Here is a 20,795-nt window from a genome sequence, read left to right as displayed (position 1 = left end):
CCTGGGGAGTACTACGCGTTGTCTGATTGGCTATAACAAGACTCAGCTAAGTAGCCAATAGAAAAACGTTATTTCCACACCTTATTTGCATAGTTCTGCCCATGGATGACAGCTTTGCTGTTTGTCTTCCAATTAACTAAGACGCGCTCTGCATCCCTCATTAGCATAAAAGCCCTATAAGTAGCAGAAATCCGCTTCCTGCTTTCATTTTAGTTTTGGTGTTTGCAGGTTTTAAAATGCCTGAGCCAGCGAAATCAGCTCCTGCCCCGAAGAAGGGCTCCAAGAAGGCGGTGACCAAGGCGCAGAAGAAGGACGGCAAGAAGCGCAAGCGCAGCCGCAAGGAGAGCTACTCCGTTTACGTGTACAAGGTGCTGAAGCAGGTCCACCCCGACACCGGCATCTCGTCCAAAGCCATGGGCATCATGAACTCGTTCGTCAACGACATCTTCGAGCGCATCGCGGGCGAGGCGTCGCGCCTGGCGCATTACAACAAGCGCTCGACCATCACCTCCAGGGAGATCCAGACGGCCGTGCGCCTGCTGCTGCCTGGGGAGCTGGCCAAGCACGCCGTGTCCGAGGGCACAAAGGCTGTCACCAAGTATACTAGCTCCAAGTAAACTTCCCAAGTAAGCGTTTTCACACCTAACCCCAAAGGCTCTTTTAAGAGCCACCCATATGTACACAAAGAGTGCTGTAATCAAACATTTAATTGCATGACGGAGATGACCAAGTATTAACTAGAAAAGGACAGATGTGGAGATTTGTAACTTTTAATCCAAGTAAAGCAATACACAATTTAAATGGTAAGCACTACCAGATTGTAGCTCTGGACGTCGCGTACCAAACATTAGTGTCATCTTTTTTTGCAACTTGGGTTCATCTCGATTCAAACCCACGCGGTTTGTGTTTTTTGTTGTTTTTTTTTTTGTCTCAGTGCTCTGTCTACTGTAACTGGTCTGGTGTGACCTGAGTATGGAAACAAGATCTCCGTAGCTGGCTGATAGTTTGCAATATGCAGCCGGCATTGAAAAACTGCTTGCTTTAGAAGGTGCCTGCTCAAAATTGCTAGGTAATTTGACAAGTCTCCAAGAGGGGCAGAACTGAGAGCTGGTCGTAGGCTCCCAGTATCTAGGCGGGAAGAGAAGAGGGAAGCCATTGAACTTGGCATACCCAAAATCCACCGGAGAACTTGCCCTTACTAGACAACTGCAGGCAGGTTGCCGGCGGGGAAATTCCACCTTCCCTTAAGCATTTTATCATCTTTGCTCCAGGCAAACGTGTTAAGGTGAAAAAGAAGCGCTTCCTCCGTTTATTTCATCCAAGTCTAGATCACATTCTCAGTACTTAGGACTGAACTTTGCTTTCTCCATTAGAAACATGGGAAAGTACATGAAATAAAATTTGTTAGAGAGATTTTTTTACTATTTGGGTAAAATATTTTGTAATTTAGATTACAAGGTTACTTAGCATAAGGATCCTGTGATAAATCTGCAGTTTTCTTTGACACCTGGGAGGAATACCAAGGCCTATCTAGAGCTAGACAGGCCTCCATTTGAACACAGCTCTCATCACTGGCTGCCTGACAGAAGAGTGATCTGACAGATGGTGTAGTCCTGGCCTAATTAAGGGGGAAGTGCAAAGGCAGGACACTGGCAGCTGCTTGTCGCCTAAGCTCCTCAGCCAAACTCTTTATGGTTTCCTGAGTCCTTCAACTGAAATCGGATTTTTTTCTATGCCCCTGAGGAGGCTGTTCAAGGACTGGTGGTCCCATCCAGACTGAGTGCTCCCAATTGCCGACTAGTCAATTTACCCCAAAAATGTGCCAACAGATTCACTGTTTCCTGGCTGACTACAGGTTTTTTCCTTCTCCTCTTTTTCTCATAGAAATTCTGGTTTTGCCTTTGCTGGATGAAGTAATTCTATTGCTTGTTCTCCTGTCAATACAAGAGCAGATTAGTCATTAATTCCTTGACCATTTATTTCTGAAGATACCACCACCAGGATGTTGTTTACCTGAGTCCTACCATAGGAATCAACAGAAATGTATGACCTGAAAATGGACCTTGTCCAGCCCTGGGTACTTTGAGCTTTCTGCTAATCTGCCCTTGGGTCTTGCATGCTACCATTTATTCTTGCCAAGTTGGTTTCTTCTTTTGGTTCTTGTTTTGATTATACTATGTTGATTGGGTGTGCATGAGTGGTTTTAGGATCAGATCATTACGTAATTAGTTAGTGGTAGAGGACACAGAATCTGGGCTCACCTGTTAATCTTTTTTGGGTTGTTTGTGTTTGTCTGGGGATTCTGATATTCTCTGACATTTGGGAACTCAAGATCAGGAAGTAGGTGTTTTTCTTTCCAGCCTTCGATGGGATCTATTGTGTTTGACGTTTTGTGTTTGTATGCTGTGGGTTCCTGTAACTAAAGATCAGAGTCTCTTTCCTCCTTTCAAAACTTTTTTCGTGTTTACTCATTATAAGTCCAAATAGTTGTCAATACCTGCAAAAATAGCGTTCCTGCTTCAAAGATAATATGAATATAAAAGGGTCATGGGTAATAACTTTTGACTTTAATAAAGTGCTAGGCCTAACAGAAGACTTAGGACAAGAAAGAAAGCAAGGAAAGAATCTCCAGCATGCCACGGCCTGTCTCTCACTGTGCCGAAGCCTCCTAAAGCTTATGAGTCAGTAATTCTAAATTATTTGTCCCTTCAGGCTCTTCGCGTAAGGTTAGAGAGGAGAGAGAAGAAATGTGGTGTTATAAATCTGACCATCGAGAGAGAAAAAAAGAGAAGGCTTCCAAAACCACTATAGAACAAGCATTTAATAGTTTCTAAAGCTGAATGTGTTTGTTGTGAGGGATATGGCACTGGAAAGTAGACTTCCCACCAAATTTTAAAGGGTATGAGAGAATTTACTCCTCTTCTTAGCAATGGTGCTCTCTGAGGGATCTCTCACCTTAATTATTACATTTGTTTCTTAATTACATTTCTTTCTTTAACTGATCAACATACTTAGATCTGTGGCTATGTTCTTCCCTACTTTAAACTTTGTTTCAGTTTCACAATAAGTTCCACTAACTTGAACAACAATTGAGAATATTTTCTATTTTGTGAATACAAATAAATTTTAAGCGAATTGTCTACCTCAGCAGGAAATTAATAAATTATAATGTAAACTTAAATTTTAAATGGCTTATATAAAGACAAAAGATATATCCATTTAAAATAAGAGAAACTCAAATCAAAATCAAAATTCTCTTGGTGCTTTAAATGTGCTGCCTGTTTAGATTATAACTTAGAGAAAAAGAGTTTAACTGTGAGTTTAATTAGTGGTCTTAGTTAACAGGTCACAAGATAAGAAACAAAACAGAATTACTCTATTATTTTAAAGAACTTAAAAATTTTAATTCATGGTATGTAATTTCACAGGAAAAAAATCACATATCTCTAATCTAGATAACTTTTTGGACAAATTCACTGGCTTAATAATTTTGTCTTAAAAATGACTTTGTGTCTTTTTCTTTCTAATTGTCATAGTGTAAAAGTAATGTTGGCACGATATTCTAGTTTACACAAGTCTAGAGTTTATCTTCTAAAATAAAATTTAAAAGTTAAAAAAAAGCGCTAATTAATTTGAACTTACTAAATTTCTTTCACTAGTTTTACTGGTTAGATAAGTTAATATCACTTTATTTAAAATTGTACAATTGTAAATTATACATTGAACAAAATTAAATCATGATAGAAAATGCTGTTTTTAAAATAGAGTTAATTTTATAACGTTACAAATTATAAGGACTCAATATGTCAGCTTAAATACTGAATTCACAATCTATAGATAACTAAGAATTTAGATTAATATTAAATTGAGTAAATTAATCTTTGGCTACGTGGAACATTTCACTAAAAACAATTTGATCTACGCAAGTCTCTTATTTTTGCAAAGTTTAGAACGACCCTAGATTGACAGATTAGAGAACATAAAGATGCCTCAGGAGAATGGAAACATCTATGTTATGCTTGTTTTGGCCGCTTTAAATCTGTAAAGGGATATGTAACGTGTACTTCTGAGCCCAGAGAATCAGGCAGATTTTGGATGCTTCACAGTTTTTATGCCTGTGTAGGAACACAATTGCCTGGTCTTTTTATGGACTATTGTTAACACAGACAGCACTGACTCTAAGTACTGGAGCCACAGAGAAACACAAATACGCATACAAGATAATGGCTACATGTAATCTATTTATTAGGAAGTTGCTACTGTTTGTTAATGTAGTAAATTCAATTTAATATGTATTGTCTTATTTATGCTGATAAAGTAAATATACTTTCAAGCTGAAGTTAAAGATTTTGAATTCATCATTATATGAATTTATCATTATATTTATCTATGGTTTATTTCTGTATATCTAAACACATGCACATAAAAGTTTGCTGGGATTGGTTAAAAAACACCACATGGAAGAGAAAAATTCAGAATTCAAATTAAATTTTTAATACATTGTTGTGCCTTTGCCAGGCTTTAAAGCATTTTGACAAAAGTGTTCTCCTCAAAGAACTTGCTGCCATCACTTTATGTCGTGTTTTATATGTGACTCTAAAATAAGACTGTGACAGTTTTCTCATTTTTATGTACCTATGGTTTATGGTCATATCTTCACGTAATAACCAATTTTCTATGACAACTTTATTTTTTACCTATTCTAAATTCAAGCTCTAAACTTAAAATAATAAAACTGTTAAGATGTCTTTTACACCAAAAAACTATCTCTGGGGTTTCCTTGATAGCCATTAGGTAACCAACAATTTTTTCCCATATCTTAAAGAAAGGAGGAATGATAATATAATTAGGTAAATTTAGTATTTTTCAGGTATCAGCTGTAAAATCACTGTTTAGTCTGCTTTTTATAAACTCTTAAATATTGTTCCAACATAAATCCAGCTTCCTGACATCCTTCTCCTTACAGAGGTCAATCCCATGACTTTCTAACATGTTCTCACATTAAACTTGTTTTATTCTGGTTTGTCTAATTTTCCACCCTAATTACAACCTTGACATAATATTATTTGGAGATTAATTGTCTCTGAAGAATAATCCAAGTGTATTTTTTACTGTGATGTTTGAACTATTCTATAATCAGTAACTCAGTCTACTTGATAGCCCAGACAGGAGAGTGTTCCTTTGTTCAAGGCTTGAGAGTTGACATATAACTTAGAGTAGACAGGCCTGGGGATTGTTTGTTACTTTCACTTGAATGCAAACAAAGGAGTTTTCTAACTTATTCAGACAGCTCAATCAATATTGGGGCTAGAGTAGAGGGAGGAGAATTACTCATGACAGACAAACGAACAACCATAGAAAATCTCAATGGTGAAAATTAAAGATAATGCTAAAAAAATACCCCAATTGCAATGTGAAAATAGCACTTAATCATTTCATCACTGTCAATACTATAATGACAATTATCTAGTCTGATTTCTAAATTAGAAAAAATAAAATCAAATACAACCACGCCCTCAATAAAAATTGACTGTCTCAAATCTCTCACACTGCTTGTGTAGCCAGCCATCTCCAGACTTTATAGTCATGTAACAAAAAATAACTCTGACAAGCACAAACTAGTTCAAATTTTACAAAAATGTTGATTAGCCCAAAGACTTAACAAGTGATTGAATCTTGCCTTGTCCATAATTAGCATAAATTGAAAAACTGTAAAGGGGAGGCAGTAGGTCAATTCACACCTCAAGAACCATAACATTAACAAATCAATTTCATGCTATAGTTTCAAAATATGTTAATTCTTTCCACATCTGAGAATATCTTCAATACTTTTAAATGACAAAAAAATGAGACTATAGGTAAAATACTTCTTAAAATCTATATAAAAGTATTCTTATTAGACAGATCACATCAGTCCATGTCATCCCCTAGCTGCTGAGCAGATAATACAAGATAAAGTAAAATTGCCCAAAAGAACTTAAACTTACTGTGTCAAAATTTTACTCCTAACCTTAACAATAATGATAATATGGTCTACGCTGAAAGATTTCCATACATTCTCATCATTTGAAATTGTACCAAAAAATCTGTGAGATTTGTTTTTTCTTTTCTTTTGAGTTTCCCTTTGGGGCATTCTGATATTGTCAGATATTATCAATAACTAATGTTAGCTACGCTATCATACATCCAACAAATGCAAGCTACTTTTCAAAAAAAGATGTCAACAGACACACCTCTACATAATATACAATTAAAGACTGTGTTAAAAGAGACTCCAAGAAATGTTAACTTTATAACTGCTGAAAAGGGCCATTTTCAGGACTTTTAACTACAAATATTGCTTTTAAGCTTAAGGACAGATGGATATTGGATTCTCAGTGTAAACAAATTTAGTATCCCACCATTTGGATGTACACTCTCATTGGAAACCCAATTCTGAGACTCATTAAAAGATCTCCATAATTCTGGAAGTAGGAAGCTTCCTCCTGGATTGTACTCATCAAGATGAGGTCTAGAATAGACAGCTTCTTCCTTCTTTGTCCTGTTGTATTACTGTTTTTTTCCTTTTCTCCGTTATCAGTCTTTTCAGTGATTAGATTTTGGATCTGGTCTTCCCAAGCATTAAAAAAAAATCATCATTAGAGACTGGCATGTTAATTTTTACAAGTTTTTAGCGAGGACCTCTATACATTGACTAAAAGTTTCTAACCAGAATGTGTGAAACATAGTTTATCTCTGACTATGGCTCAAATTAGAGTTGAAACAATCGATTAGGAAAAATGAACTCGTTTAACTAAAGTTGATCAAATTGATCTTTGAGACCTATTCTTCTAATTAAGTCAGTTAAATACTTGGAGACAATATGGATTTCAAATATTTCTTATTATATTTGTGACTATCCTTACAACTTTTTTGTCCTCTTCCACTGTCTAATATGCAGATAAGTAAATGTTACAAAGAAGAGACTTAAACCCACATAGACCCACTCCTTTATGACTCTCTTTTGACCGAAATGGAGGAGTTGAGAAGCTCTTAGGCTAGAAATGATGAAGATGATGACCCACCTAAGATGGAAGTGCTAATTGAAGGTCAGTGGAAAATATTATGTGGAGCCTGTCACATATGCTCCACAGCCAATCTTGACAGTTTCTAGAGAAGCACTAATTGTTTTCTTTGAAAGTCCTCCTTGGTCTGTGCAAAAACAGATTGTCCACATGGAGCTCTTTTCTACTGAAAATAGTGTACAAACATGACATCTTGTTCCTAGACAATCTGCAGAACTTTTATCCCCTCTTTCTGTTAGATAAATTGTCTTTTTTGACTTTGTTAGATAAAATCAAACTATTACTTGACATACCTGGTACACAAGTACACAATATGCTAATAATTAACTAAATGTCTGAGTTACTGTTTGACAAACCTACCACTCTGAACCTGTAGGGTGGTAATAATTACCTACTCATGAAGATGGGGTGAGGATTAAATTAAATAGGAAATATAAAATACTTGTCCCAGAAACGGCATCATGCCAGTAAGATGGTTGCACAACATTGCTCTGTGGTGAAAAATGTCCAGGCTCTGGAGCTAGAACCTCAAAGTTTGACTCCCAGCTTGCACTTATTAGCTGTGAGACTTTGAGACAAATCATTTAATCTGTCTTGCCTGAGTGTCCTTATCTGTACCTTGAGGATGATGGTAATGGCAACTACCTTCTAGAGGTTGTGTGGATTAAAGATCTCTACTGTGTACAAAGCACTTTGAAGAGTGCCTGGCACATGGTAGGTATGCAGTGTCTGCTAATGTTTGACAAATTTGATTTAAAACCTTGCTTATACCCCTAAAAGTACCTAAGGCAGTTTGTAACTGAAGACCTTGGTAACAGCTGGTCTTTCATAAATAATGGGAATTTCACAAGTGATTTGATATAAAAAGAATGCCAGCTGATTCCATTGCATTTACCTTCGTCCAACAGGCTGGAAGAAAATGGATTTTTTTTCACACATAATTAACTTTCTAGGCACATTCCTAAGGACATAAAAGATGATAGCCATCATTTATCTTTAATATTTGAGATGTGGAAGAGTGTGTAGATTCAGCACTTTACCAGGCAATACCAATAGTTTTAAATTAAAAAGCATTAAAAATTAGCTAGTTTTCCAGACTTTCACCCTGTGCAATCCTGGATGACTAAGCATAAAGATAGATTGGACCAAATACACAATTGCCTGTGACCTTTCCTGCAAGACACTCTAAGCTCTGACTAAATTCTTTGGACTCTGAAAATCAGCTTGATATATCCTCAGGTACTATGAGTTCATTATAAATTAGGAAAAAAAGAACAAATCTGGAGAATGAGTTACTTTCTTGCTCTCCCACCTCAGTTCTTGGGGGCGATGTAGAATGAGGCTTTGGATGGCTCATTTAAATTCTTATGTAGCCTTATCATCCAATAAGCAATTTGTATAATAATATAAAGGGCTGGTTTCATCTTGTTATGGATATTCATGCCCTGGTATTAGATCTCCCAGCTGTAGGCTTAGAAGGGATAAAGGAGGAGAAATGATGGGGCTTGTCTCATTCTATGAGGAGACAGACCTACGTAGTGGAGGCAATACTGGAGTAAAACCTTGACCTGATCACTTACAGCCCTAAACTTGTGTTCTGACCATATCAAGTTCTCCAACAGTGAAATAATTGGCTTGAAAAACAATAAAGATAAAACTTCGTTTTCATCTTTCTTTTCTCCTTCCTTTCCTCCTTCAATCCCTTCCTTTATTTTCTTTTCACTTTTTTCTCTGCTATTATTGTCCTCAACTCAACTGTAGGACAGAATATAAAAATGCTGGAGATTAAAATGTGCCCCTTTTATTGTTGTGTTTGCTTAAACAATTGGGGTGATAGATATCAGGTACTAGATTTTAAAATACACATATTTGAGCTTTAATGCACTGAAATAAGTATATTTTTAAAATTTGAAAAATTAAACAAATGAAATTGTGTGTTTAAGAATTTTATAGAATGATGCAGTTTCTGAGATCTTGAATGCAAGAAAACCTGCTAGTGTAGGGGAAGAAGAAATTTTCCTCTACCCTCTAGGTTCTTATGGCTGATCTAAGAATTAAATTGACGTGAGACATTAATAGAAGAGATTCAGATTTAACTGATTTTGTACATACAGGAACCCCACATACATGAGAGGGTCAGAGATCTCACATACATGAGATATTCAGAGACAGAAGGGTAAAGTAAGGAATATATGCCATCTTGAGCTAAAAAATGGGATAGGACCCTGAGGCTTCAGAAGGGCGGAGGGTAACTCACAGGATGATAAGAAGAGCAGATGTTCATCAATTAGGGGTTTTCATGACCCACACAGATAGGTCATGAAAAGATATTTCTGGTAATAAACCTTATTATGGGCAAGACCTCCAATTTAAATTCTTTAAGGGAGAGGTAAATGTTTTTCAAGCTTGCAGGATCTTGATTGTTTTTAGCTCAAAATATTTCACATGCCAAAGTGGCACATCTTGGGAGGTCTGTCTGAACCCCTTCACTAGCCTCCAGAGTGAGTAAGGCTAACGTAAGGTCTTTTGGGAAGGTTTGAGAGTGCCTGGGATTCTTGACTTTAAGCATCAGAGACTGAATCTGGCCCAGTCAATTCTAGCCATAAATAAGGCTCAGTGGATTGAATAATTTTTTCTTATCTTCCTTTTTTAATATTTTTTTTTGAAGCAGTTTTAGGTTTACAACGAAACTGAGAGGGAGGTACAGAGATTTCCTGTATTCCCCCTGCCCCCACACATGCATATAGCTTCCCCGATTATCAATATCACTCACCAGAATGGTACATTTTTTACCAAGGATGAACCTATATTGACACATTATAATTACCCAAAGTCCATAGTTTACCTTAGGGTTCACTCTTAGTGCTGTACATAGTATGGATTTAGAAAAATATATAGGGACATATTTCCATTATTATAAGATCATATAGAGTTTTTTCCCCGCCCTAAAAGGATCAGAAATTTTAATCAACTGGAAATGAGGGGAAAGGGCCATGGCACTTCATCCTGCTAGCATGTGAGCTGGGGCATCATGGATGGTCTGGAATGGGCCTGAAAGAGTTTATTTTGCCTTTAGGATACTCCAAATACCTGAAACACAGTTTGACAAGATCTTCCCCTGCCTGCTGTCTGCTGCTCCTCTCTGCCTCATTTCTGTACTGCAGCCAGATTTGCCCACACTCTGCTCTTCCTGGTTTCCTGCCTCCCACATATGTTGGACCTCCATCTTTGATTTTTTTGCCCTCCTTCCTGCCCAGCAAACTCCTACTCATCCTGCAGGCATCTGCTTAAACATTGCCTTGCATGGGAGATTTCTCTGACCACTCTGTACCAATTGCTCTGTGTAACTGTTGCACAGCTTATGCTTAATTGTCATTACTTGTCTAATTGTCACCCCCAATAGGCTCTGAGGTCTGAATTGGTCACCACAGTATCCCTTGGAACTGTTACTAAGCCTGGTACATGCTATGTACACATAAATGATTGAATTAATCAATTCATTCATAAATGTTTTGAATGCCTACTATGTACCAAGTATATGTATGTATATATCAGTGAGCAGAATCATAAAATCCCTTCCCTCAGAGAGCTAGAGTAAGACAGAAAAACATAATAAGTAAGTAAAATATGTAGTCCGTTAGAAGGTGAGTGTCATGGAGCAAAAAAAAAAAAAAAAAAAAACAGAGCAGGATTAGGGAGATCAGGGCTGTGGGGGTGGGGGAATTGTGACGATGAGCCGATAAATGAAATGCTGAGCTGAGTATGAGACCCTGATGTCTGATGGGCTCAAGGGAGTAGGTTTCAGATGCTGTATGTTCACTGGAGGATAATATTTGTTAATCATTGATTAGGAGACTAGATCTAGGATTAAGGCCTGGGTAGGATGGGCTGGTGGAAGTTGGTGCTACTATGAATGACAATGTTGAGTTTCCTTCAATAGACAAATCTCAGGTCAAAACAAGGTAAGTAATACTTTCTTTTCAAAAAAACAGATCCCCAAAACTTAGTAGCTAACCACAATAGAAGTTTATTACTCCATTACAAAACATCTCATCACAATAAGGGGATGGGGGCTTTGCTCCATGGTCTTTCAGGGACAAAGTCTCCTTCCACTTTGTGTCTTGGGCATCCTTGTGTCTTAGAGCTCTCTGCTGGAGCCTCAACATCAGGCCAGCAGACAGAAGAAGAAAGGAAAATGCCTCTGCGAGGGAGATTTTCATGGGCCAGGCCTGGAAGTGGCACACGTCACTCCTGCCCACATTCTTTTGTCCAAAACTCAGTCTCAGTGCCGCCTACCTGCCAGGGAAACAGGCAAATGTAGACTGGTTGTGTGACCAGGCAGAAAAACAGAGTTCACGGATGCAGAGCAGGCAAATTCTCAGTCATCATGTCCAGTTCTCTTTTGTCTCCCTCTCTACTCCTTTCCTGTTTCCCTCTTCCTCTTACCCTTCTGTTCTTTTGAAGATGCTCCACAATGGTTTCTTGTCAGACAGTGACAACAGCCAGCACAGAGGGAGCAAGGACAGAGTGTTGAGATGCTCTAAGGAGGGCATTTCTTCCCTTTTTCCCCTCGCGCTGAAGGACCATCCTCTGGTTCTTGTTCCTCCTGCTGTTAAGAAGCCATCTTCGGTGACTGTCTCCTTGGAAAAGGACAGTCACTACCCTCTCAGAGCTTATATCTCAGCTGAGGAAGACAGACAGCAAACAATAGTCATTATAAATAATTATAGAGACTATGAGAAAGGAATAAATGCCATGGAACAGGACAAGATAAAGCAGGGAAAGGGGATCAGGAGTGGCAGCAGATATAATTTTCATATTAACATGAATTAAAATGCTTAATGTAACAGCAGTAGCTAACACTGGAGTTAGTATGTGCCAGGCACTATTCTAAGAACTTTACTATATTAATTCAATTCCAAGACAATAAAATCTTAGCTGGAAAACACATACAAAGCCCTTGGAGGGAGAACCAGTAACGAAGAGGAGAAATCAAAGCCCCATTGGTTCTCCCTTTGAAGGGTTTTGTGTACCTGTCCCTCCTTCTCTAGTACCATCGTCACTGTCCCCTTTCCAGGTGTGAGCTTGTGTGGGTCAGTGTGAGTGTGAGCACATGGAGGAAGAGCTGGGGTTCCTTCCAGCAAGGTCCTTGAATGTGTTGCCTTTTCAACAGTGTTTAAGTTAACATGTGGCACTTGCAATGGTTAAGACTACTACATTTGAAGTAACAGTGAGTCTGATAAATGCATTATTGTGACATCAGAGGTGGCACCTTGAGTCAGTACAGATGGTCAGTGATTTGTGGGCAAGACTGTGCCCCTCACCAGCTAGAGAGGACCACCTCCACATTGTCCACCCTGCACTACTAATGTGTCAGCCCACAGGTATTAAAAAGGATTCTTATATAAGCAAAGCCTGCCTTCATTTCCCTGCCCTGGGTTTAGACAGCTGGAGAGCATAAAATCAGGCTTGCCTTTGCTTACTTGTCAAGAGGAGGAGGAAAAAGGCCTTTTGTAACACCTCGAGAAATAGACTAAGCATTTATTTGCATACATTTCCATTAGATATGTTTCATTTGACTTATTTGAAAGTGGGGGGATGACTTCATCTGCTAGCAGCCCTGAGGGGTGGCACCTGAGAGAAGGGAAACTTCTGGGAGCTGATACAACTGCTCCATGTGGGAATATCAAGCTTGAACTCTTCACCCTGGCATGCAAGGGCCTTCCTCATCCCTCACAGGTAGTTCCACAAGGCTCACCACCAAGCACCTCACCTTAGACAATCGCCACCACTTGACTTTGTCATCATGTCTCCTTTGTGAAACGCCCTAACGTCTTTACCTCACCTGATAAATTCCTACTCGCCCTTCAAGACTTAGCTCAAATGTAACTTACAGGACACTGACTAGGTCATATTCATCCTTTATGTAACAGTATACATGGACTCAATGCCGAGGATCACCATCCACCAGCTGTGTCATCTGGGAAACTCAACCTCCTCTAGCCTTAATTTCCTCATCTGTAAAATAGGGAGAATGACAGTATGTATCTCATAAAGTTGTTATAAGATTAAATGCATTTGGATCTATAAAGTGCTTAGAACACCGCCTGGAATAGAACAAACTCCCAGAGAACCTGTGAGCCATCACCATGATTATCGTTGTTCTCAGAGTCAAGTACAATATCAGGTATCTCACGAATTGTAGAAGTGAATTTATCACTCTCTCTTTTTACAGCAGGAGCAAACAGACTTTAGACACGTCTGTTCCCACCACTGGTCACTGCTGGACACTGTTGCACCTCACAAATAAACCAATGAAAATGAGTGATACTACAAGAAGATAAATAGAGATATTTTTAATGATCATGGAAGGATCCATAAGAACCTGGCTAAAACATCTTTTATTCTGAGAATAAACATATTAAATGTTCATTGTACAAATGTGTAAAGAGAGAAATATATAAAGAAGGAAATTAAAATAATTCCTAGTATCTCCTTTTTATATGTATATGAAATTTGTGTATATATGAATATGAATATATATGATACATCTATAATAAATATAACATGTATAAAGCAAATGTAGGTATCACACTACATATATATACATAAATATAAATTTCTTAGGTAATATACTTAGAAACAATTTAGTTATGTAATTAGTCCTCTGTTATTGGCTATCAAGATTGAGTTCCACAATAGAGAATTTTTAAAAATAAAATTACAGTGTTGTTCCACCAAAAAAAAGAAATAAAAAATGTAATTACAGGAACAATAGTCCTGACACATTAAGTGGGAAAGAAAAAGAAAAAGTGACCTAACACAGGTGATGTCTGTAGCCACCTTGGAAAAGGCTGAAGAGTGAAAGGGGAGGAACAAAGCCTTTTGAAGCCAGACTTCCTGGAATCAAATCTCAGCCTTCCTGCTCACTAGCCCTAAGACCTTGGGCAAGTTATGCAAATTTCCTGTGACTCAGTTTCTTCATTTATAAACTGTGTTCCTACATTTTTTTTATTTTTTGAAGAGAAAAAACTTGGAACAATGACTGGCACAGAGTAAGCACTATATATATGTGTGTGTTTGTTTTTATGGTATCTTTTAGATTTCCAATGCAAAATATGAATCATGGTTGTTTCTCTGGATCTTAAATTATGGAATCTAAGAGTTTTTTAAAATTATCCAATTCTATATTACTTTTAAAGCAATAGATGATATGCTCTGTCAACCTGTAAATATAAGGATCAATCCACTCCACAACCTGACACCTAAGTCACTGACATTTCATGGCAGGAGCTGTCAGGGATCACTGAGGGTCAGAGAAACCAAATGCATGTTAAAACATGGGGTCCTCGGTAAGATATGTGTGCAATCTGCCTAAGGAGAAAGATTTCTCAAACTGAGGGTCACAGTGTGTTAGTGGGTTGTGAAATCAATCTCATGATTTGCAACCAGCATTTAAAAAAAATAAAATAGACTAGATTAGAATATGTCAGATTGCAGGCACTTAAGGTAGTATTGCTTCCTGAATTTTTGTTTCAGGTGTTTGTGTACGTGCATGTGTGAGTGTGTGCACGTGAGATAGAGAGAGACAAAGAGATTTTTCTACCTTAGTTTGCAGTCAGCATTTTAAAAGTCCTATCATTTGATTGCTGCTTCAGAAGTATTTCAAATGTCAACCCTCTCCCTTCCCACACTGTGTCCTTAAATGAAGCCCTTTTCATTCTTCTGAGACTATTGCAAGACTACCAACCTCTGATACTGGCCCCTTCTCCATAATCATTGTTTATGTGAAAAATCTAAAGCCAGGAGAACTACAGCAACAACAAGACAACTACAACAACAATACAGAAACTCTCTCCTTAAAAACCTCGAGTGGCTCCCCAGCCTGCAGAATAACAACCAGATTTCTCATACAGGCCTTCGGGGATCTTCACAAGATGGTCCTTGTGGGGTTTTCCTCTGCTGAACCCTGGACTCTGGCCACACTATACTGTTCCCTCAGCACCTTCCTGGAAGGCCTGGCCTTGATGAGCAAACTCTTGTATCTGGACCACTGACAAAAAGGAGTCCTAGGACAAGCCCAGAGAAGCATCCTGGATATTGTTCCAATAACTCTTTTCCCACAGCTCTGCAGACACACCTGCCAGACCAGTCCTGTTAGAGATCTGGGTCTGTGGTTCCCACTGAGCTCTTCAAGTCTGGGTCCTGCCTCACATTTTATAGTTAATTGAGGGCTGGGATTGTATCTGTTTCTCTGTGTATGGGTGTGTATGTTTTAGAGAGTGGAGGATGGAGGGGGTGGGGTGGAAGTGGGATTTAAATTCACGAAATCAGAAGCAAAACTCAGTTGAGGATACCAGCCACGAAGGTGACCTGATTTTGGCCAAGCAAACGTCATATGTGAGATCCATGTTACTCCATCCTTGAGGGTCTTCTATCAAGCTGCTGGGACCGAGGAGTGGTTTTAGTCACAAGCAACCCACGTGCTCTGTAGGTTATGGTTTATTAGATTGTTTGCCCAAATAAGGTCGTACTCCGCAGTTTTTAGACAATTCTATAAGCATCTTCTAACTCCGCAGTGAGGCATTTAAGAGATGTGTTACTTCCTTCATATACATAAATAATTTTCAATAAAAACCAGGGCGTGAATAATTTATTTTCTCCATTGATTGGAAGCCAACCATTTGGAAGAACACTCAGAAGAGATGAGTTAAGTCTCTTGCTAAAAAGTAATTTTAAATTTGTAAGGAAAAGAGGACGTTTTGTTCTTCTCCTTGAATTTTGCTGAAAATTGAGGGCTTTATCGAATAGTTTTGGCATGCAGGGTTATCTTTCCTGAAAAGGCAAAAAGGCATGAGAAATCTGAGTCTCCATGGGTCACTCGGCAGTGGAACCTGGGCGATTTTGCGCAGAGGATTTTTGTGGGACTCAACTTTTGGGGGTAAAACAAACACAAATGCTCCTCCCACAGGGGCGGGGGCGGTGCCTGGGCAGTGCACCAATCACAGCGCGTCCTGCCCTATATAAGGCCTGAGGCGCCCCAGGCGTTTTACGCCACTCGCTGGTTGTTACTTCTGGTGGTGGGTGTGTGGTTATGTCTGAGACTGCGCCAGCAGCCCCAGCCGAACCTGTTTTATCTTCTATGGAGAAGCCTCCAGCCAAGAAGCGAGGGAAGAAGCCGGTTGGCTTGACGGGTGGAAGTCGCAAAGTTCCTGGTTCGTCTGTGTCCAAGTTGATCACTGAGGCTCTCTCAGTGTCCCAGGAGCGAGCGGGCATGTCGCTGGCCGCTCTCAAGAAGGCGCTGGCAGCTGCCGGCTACGACGTGGAGAAGAACAACAGGCGCATCAAGTTGGGCCTCAAGAGCCTCGTGAGCAAGGGCACTCTGGTACAGACAAGGGGTACCGGCGCCTCCGGCTCTTTCAAGCTAAGCAAAAAGGCTACTCCTGAGCCCGCCAAGGGCAGAGTCAAAAAGGGTGCTTCTGCCAACGCTAAGAAGCTGGTCTTACCCAAGGGCTCGAAGTCTCCAAAGAGTGCCAAGACCAACAAGAGGACCAGCAAGGCGAGGACACCAGCAGCTCAGCCATCTGCCAGAGGCGGCAGGAAGTCTAAAGGTGCTAAGGGCAAGCAACAGCTGAAGAGCCCAGGGAAGGGAAGAACTGGGAAGCCCAAGACCGGCAAGCCCAAATTAACGCAGCAAAGGACAAATCCTAGGAAGACAGCATCCAAGAAGTAAGCGTTGTGAAAGACCAATCTCGGAGAACCCAAAGGCTCTTTTAAGAGCCACCTAAATGATCTTAAAATGGCGTGACGCTGGAGGCTTGTGGAAGTCTTAAATATCAAGTGTTAGATCATCTCACTGTCTGGACAAGCAGATGTCATTTTCGTAAAGTGGTGTCTCACCTGGACACGTGGTACACATACACATCTTCAAGGGTTCATATAGTTCAGAATATTATGGTACTGCCCAATCCGGAAAAGCTGGCTTGTTACACACTACGGTTAGAATATGGTACGTATCTTGCCGTGTAAATTTTAAGTACTCTTGTAGAACTACCCGTGTTTGTGGAGGTAAGTGGAGATAGATCAGCTCAGCGCCGAAACGTCTGTTTCTTTCTAAGGAAGCACTATGTTTTAGATTACAAAAGTATGTAGTGACATGCTAACCAGGATTTCTTAACTTCATGTTCACAGACTTTAGAGCCTATATAGAAATCAAGGTCTCTCAGAATTTGGATTTATGGGAAATGTTTTAGTCTTCATCTCTTAATTTTTAACTGAAATTTTCTTCCGTTGTATGATTGATAGGAACCAAGTATTTTCAGGTTGCAGTTGCGGGAATATTGAAGTAGTTTATCATCATTTCCTACGTACTATAGTTACTGCATGTGAATTTTTTTTTTCCAGTGAAGATTGTCCCTGAGCTAACGTCTATGCCAATCTTCCTTCCACTTTGCAAGTGGGACCCCACCACAGCATGGTGTGATGAACTGTGTGTATGTCCACGCCCAGGATCCCAATCCGCGAACCCTGGGCCTCCGAAGCCAAACGCTTGAACTTAACCACTACGCCAGGGGGCTGACCTATAAATGTTATTTGATGTTCAAAGTACATATGTTGTCACCAAAAACAAAGTATGATTATTTTAATACAATTGGCCTAATAAAATTGTAATTCTATTTATTTTATTAATGAACAGAGTGTATAAACTGGACAGACTTGTCTAGATTGCAGTCCACAGGCTGGAAAATGTTAAACCTAAAACCTTTATGGAAATGTTGGAGGTTGCACAGGTGTCAGGGTCTGAATCGAACCTTCTTAAATGACGAAAACTGCGTGTGTTAGGAAACTCCCCGAGTCTGAGTTAAAGTATCTTTCTTATTTTCAATAAAATTATTTTAGTTTTCATTTTTAAATTTGTGACTTAGCATTCTTATTTCAAGATCACTGTAAATATTAAAATCATACAGTTAACCTTATTTGGGGCCTTGGTATTTGGGGCGACTTTGAACAAAGCCCAGTGCAAAAACTGTAGCGTGTTCTTTCTCATACAACTACATTCTGTAGATAACTCACTAGGTAGGACCTAGCCTTTTTGAACTCATTTGTGTAGTACTCGGGCCCCCAAAACAAAAAAGTATAATGGAAAACGACTAAACATCATGCTTTCCATTTCTGTGGAATCAGCCTCAGCCGGTGCCTTGCTTACATAGGGTGGCCTTTGTTTCCCTTTGAGGTTGGAGTGGCGATAACGCAGGAATGGGCTTCACATGACCAAGGCAGTGAGGTCCCTGTCTGTCTGCTGTCCCCAGCAGTGGACTGACCCCCAAACAGTCATCAAGAGGAAGGCCTGGCTTCTCCCTCCCAGCAGCTGGCCGTTCTCCAAGCACTACTCGGATCGGTCTAAAACCGGTTTGGCGATCTACACGCAGCCTTTGCTCATCGCGCCTTTTAACGCCAGGCATACATCAGATTAAAACACAGTTAACCAAAGCTTTTCCTCCAGTTCCAGGAACAGCTATTGAACCCCTTGTTTTGGGGCAATAGCAAAATGGTCCTGAAATCCCATCCTCCATAATTTAACAGCGACTTTTGGCACCCCACCGATTCTCGTCCAATGAAAGGTTGTCCCCAAGGAGTCTTCATTTGCATAACCAAGTGCAGCGTGAACTGGTAGGCGTGGTCCTCTGTGCCAGGGATGCCGCCCGTCACCCGGTGAAGTCACCAGGACCTTCCTAAGCTTTCGAATGCCCAAAACCTACGCTTTTCTTTCACATTGTCAACTTTATTGGCATTGTTTACTCATGTTCACTGGCATCCCTCTGAATAGCTGCGTCTTGAGCCTTAGAATGCTTTCCCTACTACGCTAGTGTAACACCCTGTAGTTATACAACTGCACCGCGAAATAAAGCGCCAGCGCACTTACATAAACTGCTAACAGACCTTACCCACTAAAAGGCAACATTCACGGTTATGCGTAACAGCCCTTTACACGACTCTGTGGGCGGCCCTGAAAAGGGCCTTTTTGGTTTAACTTTTGCGTATGATGGAGACCGTACTTTTAGCCGCCGAAGCCGTAGAGGGTGCGCCCCTGGCGCTTGAGCGCGTAGACCACGTCCATGGCGGTAACCGTCTTGCGCTTGGCGTGCTCGGTGTAGGTGACCGCGTCCCGGATCACGTTCTCTAGGAAGACCTTGAGCACCCCGCGGGTCTCCTCGTAGATGAGGCCGGAGATGCGCTTGACACCTCCGCGCCGGGCCAGACGTCTAATGGCGGGTTTGGTGATGCCCTGGATGTTATCGCGCAGCACTTTTCGGTGACGCTTAGCGCCCCCCTTCCCCAGACCCTTTCCGCCCTTGCCACGACCAGACATGGCTGCTATTGCAGTGACTCCTCATTGTTGACGCAGTTCTTTAAATAGTATTCTAGCGGACCTGATTGAAAACAACACGCTCTGGTGACGTTTTTCCAAATTAGGTCAGCAGAGAGGTGGCGCTAGGAGAATATTTACTAGCACTTCAGTGTTTTGATTGGCCAGTGAAACCTCGCTCTTCGATGGACGGGCTGGAATGGGAGGTACGGATTGCGTTCCTCTGAAAAGCTTTAGTTTCTCTTTTGTCTTGCACTATTTTTTGCGCGCGCATCTGTAAACGGAATGTATTCTTAGCTGCTCAAAGACACTGAGCAAAGAGCTTCACGCCACGTTTCTTTTTACTTCCGTTCAGCAGCTAATAAATTAGATAATGGCTCCTTGGAGAATGTAGAAATAATGTGTAAAGGAGGGTGGATTTATAGGTGAAGGGACTTTTCCTCTTAGTCCTTCCCATGTTCCTGTTTAAACGTACGCCTTTTGACGGCCTTCTCTGTGCTGAACAAAGTATAAGCCCGGCCCTGAAGAATTTCTGGCCCTAAAAGTCCTGTGTTTGGAAAGACAAAAAGGTACACAAACAATTGCGAATTAAAACTTCTTCCTTTTTCTCTCTGTTTCCACTCAAACATTCATTGAGTGATTTCTTTTTCTGAAAAAGTCCGTGAGAGAGTCAGAGAATATAAAGATAAGCTTGGGTAATCAGTTGTCCCGGGACCCTCTTCCTGGCCTGCTGCGCCTGTCTGGTCTGCCTGTAGTCCCCACCAAGCTCCCCTTCTCTCCTTTATTAATCCCTTTTCAACCTTCTCCAGTGTTAGAGACAGGAACTTCGTTTCGCAGAGTTGGGGATTATTTGTAGGGCAGGGCTAATGCTTGATTAAGGTCATTACAAAGTCTACAGGGCCCTCCCCTAGGAGGCTTTTCATGAGATTATGGGTGTTTTCAACAAGGCTAATGCCATTTAAAAAGAAAAAGAAAAAGAATTGGATCTGAATGTGATTTCAAGAGAGGGACTTCTCAAATCAAAAATTTTTCCTTAGCTTCCTGCTGCAGCTTTCGAAATTTCTACTTTAAGAGTCAGTGTAATTAAAAGAAAAAAAAGACAACTTTCCCATCTTTACTAATAAATAAATGCCTATTGTGGATACTTGGAATGATACTATGGCCTGAGAGGGACCGCATAGTATAACCTCGGACTTACCAAGTGAAAACAGAGAGCGACCCAGGGAGGGAGAGAAAAGACGCAGGAGGGGCCAGGAAAGCTCTGAATGCAGATGGTTTGTAACTCTTCTGAAGTAATTAAGTGGTTGCATTCTTCCACCCCCAGATGAGAGTTTTTAGTTTGCTAACTTTCGCTGCCCCCTCCC

At 40.3% G+C, this 20,795-nt stretch overlaps 3 protein-coding genes across 5 annotated transcripts; 2 read left to right on the top strand and 1 right to left on the bottom strand.

Annotated features, from left to right (window-relative positions):
- Positions 1 to 187: 187 nt before the first annotated feature.
- On the top strand, positions 188 to 13,543 carry LOC103565188 (histone H2B type 1-C/E/F/G/I). Its single transcript, XM_008541168.2, has 2 exons — positions 188 to 626; positions 13,300 to 13,543. Exon 1 carries the CDS (start codon positions 237 to 239, stop codon positions 615 to 617), a length of 381 nt encoding a protein of 126 aa, XP_008539390.1. The 5' UTR covers positions 188 to 236; the 3' UTR covers positions 618 to 626; positions 13,300 to 13,543.
- LOC103565186 (histone H4) lies at positions 11,068 to 19,449 on the bottom strand. Of its 3 annotated transcripts, none has more exons than XR_011529663.1 (3): positions 19,121 to 19,446; positions 11,511 to 11,748; positions 11,068 to 11,360 (listed from the first exon to the last, which is right to left on the bottom strand). XR_011529663.1 is itself a non-coding variant. In XM_070584254.1 (2 exons), the coding sequence occupies exon 1, from the start codon at positions 19,432 to 19,434 to the stop codon at positions 19,123 to 19,125; it is 312 nt and encodes a 103-aa protein (XP_070440355.1). In that variant the 5' UTR covers positions 19,435 to 19,449; the 3' UTR covers positions 11,068 to 11,748; positions 19,121 to 19,122. The 3 variants fall into 3 exon arrangements, 1 of the variants encoding a protein (XP_070440355.1); XR_011529664.1 differs by lacking the exon at positions 19,121 to 19,446 and adding an exon at positions 12,098 to 12,257; XM_070584254.1 differs by having other exon boundaries at positions 11,068 to 11,748; positions 19,121 to 19,449.
- H1-6 (H1.6 linker histone, cluster member) lies at positions 16,083 to 17,977 on the top strand. Its single transcript, XM_070584253.1, has 2 exons — positions 16,083 to 17,073; positions 17,469 to 17,977. Exon 1 carries the CDS (start codon positions 16,159 to 16,161, stop codon positions 16,795 to 16,797), a length of 639 nt encoding a protein of 212 aa, XP_070440354.1. The 5' UTR covers positions 16,083 to 16,158; the 3' UTR covers positions 16,798 to 17,073; positions 17,469 to 17,977.
- Positions 19,450 to 20,795: the final 1,346 nt, after the last annotated feature.

This window comes from Equus przewalskii, chromosome 19 (assembly GCF_037783145.1).
Source record: "Equus przewalskii isolate Varuska chromosome 19, EquPr2, whole genome shotgun sequence".
NCBI lineage: Eukaryota > Metazoa > Chordata > Mammalia > Perissodactyla > Equidae > Equus > Equus przewalskii.
The sequence above is the reverse complement of the archived record's forward strand: the minus strand, read 5'-3'. Positions and strand labels throughout refer to the sequence as shown.

Coding starts and splice junctions, on each gene's coding strand:
- LOC103565188 (XM_008541168.2), top strand. CDS start 237: ATGCCTGAGCCAGCGAAATCAGCTCCTGCCCCGAAGAAGGGCTCCAAG.
- H1-6 (XM_070584253.1), top strand. CDS start 16,159: ATGTCTGAGACTGCGCCAGCAGCCCCAGCCGAACCTGTTTTATCTTCT.
- LOC103565186 (XM_070584254.1), bottom strand. CDS start 19,434: ATGTCTGGTCGTGGCAAGGGCGGAAAGGGTCTGGGGAAGGGGGGCGCT.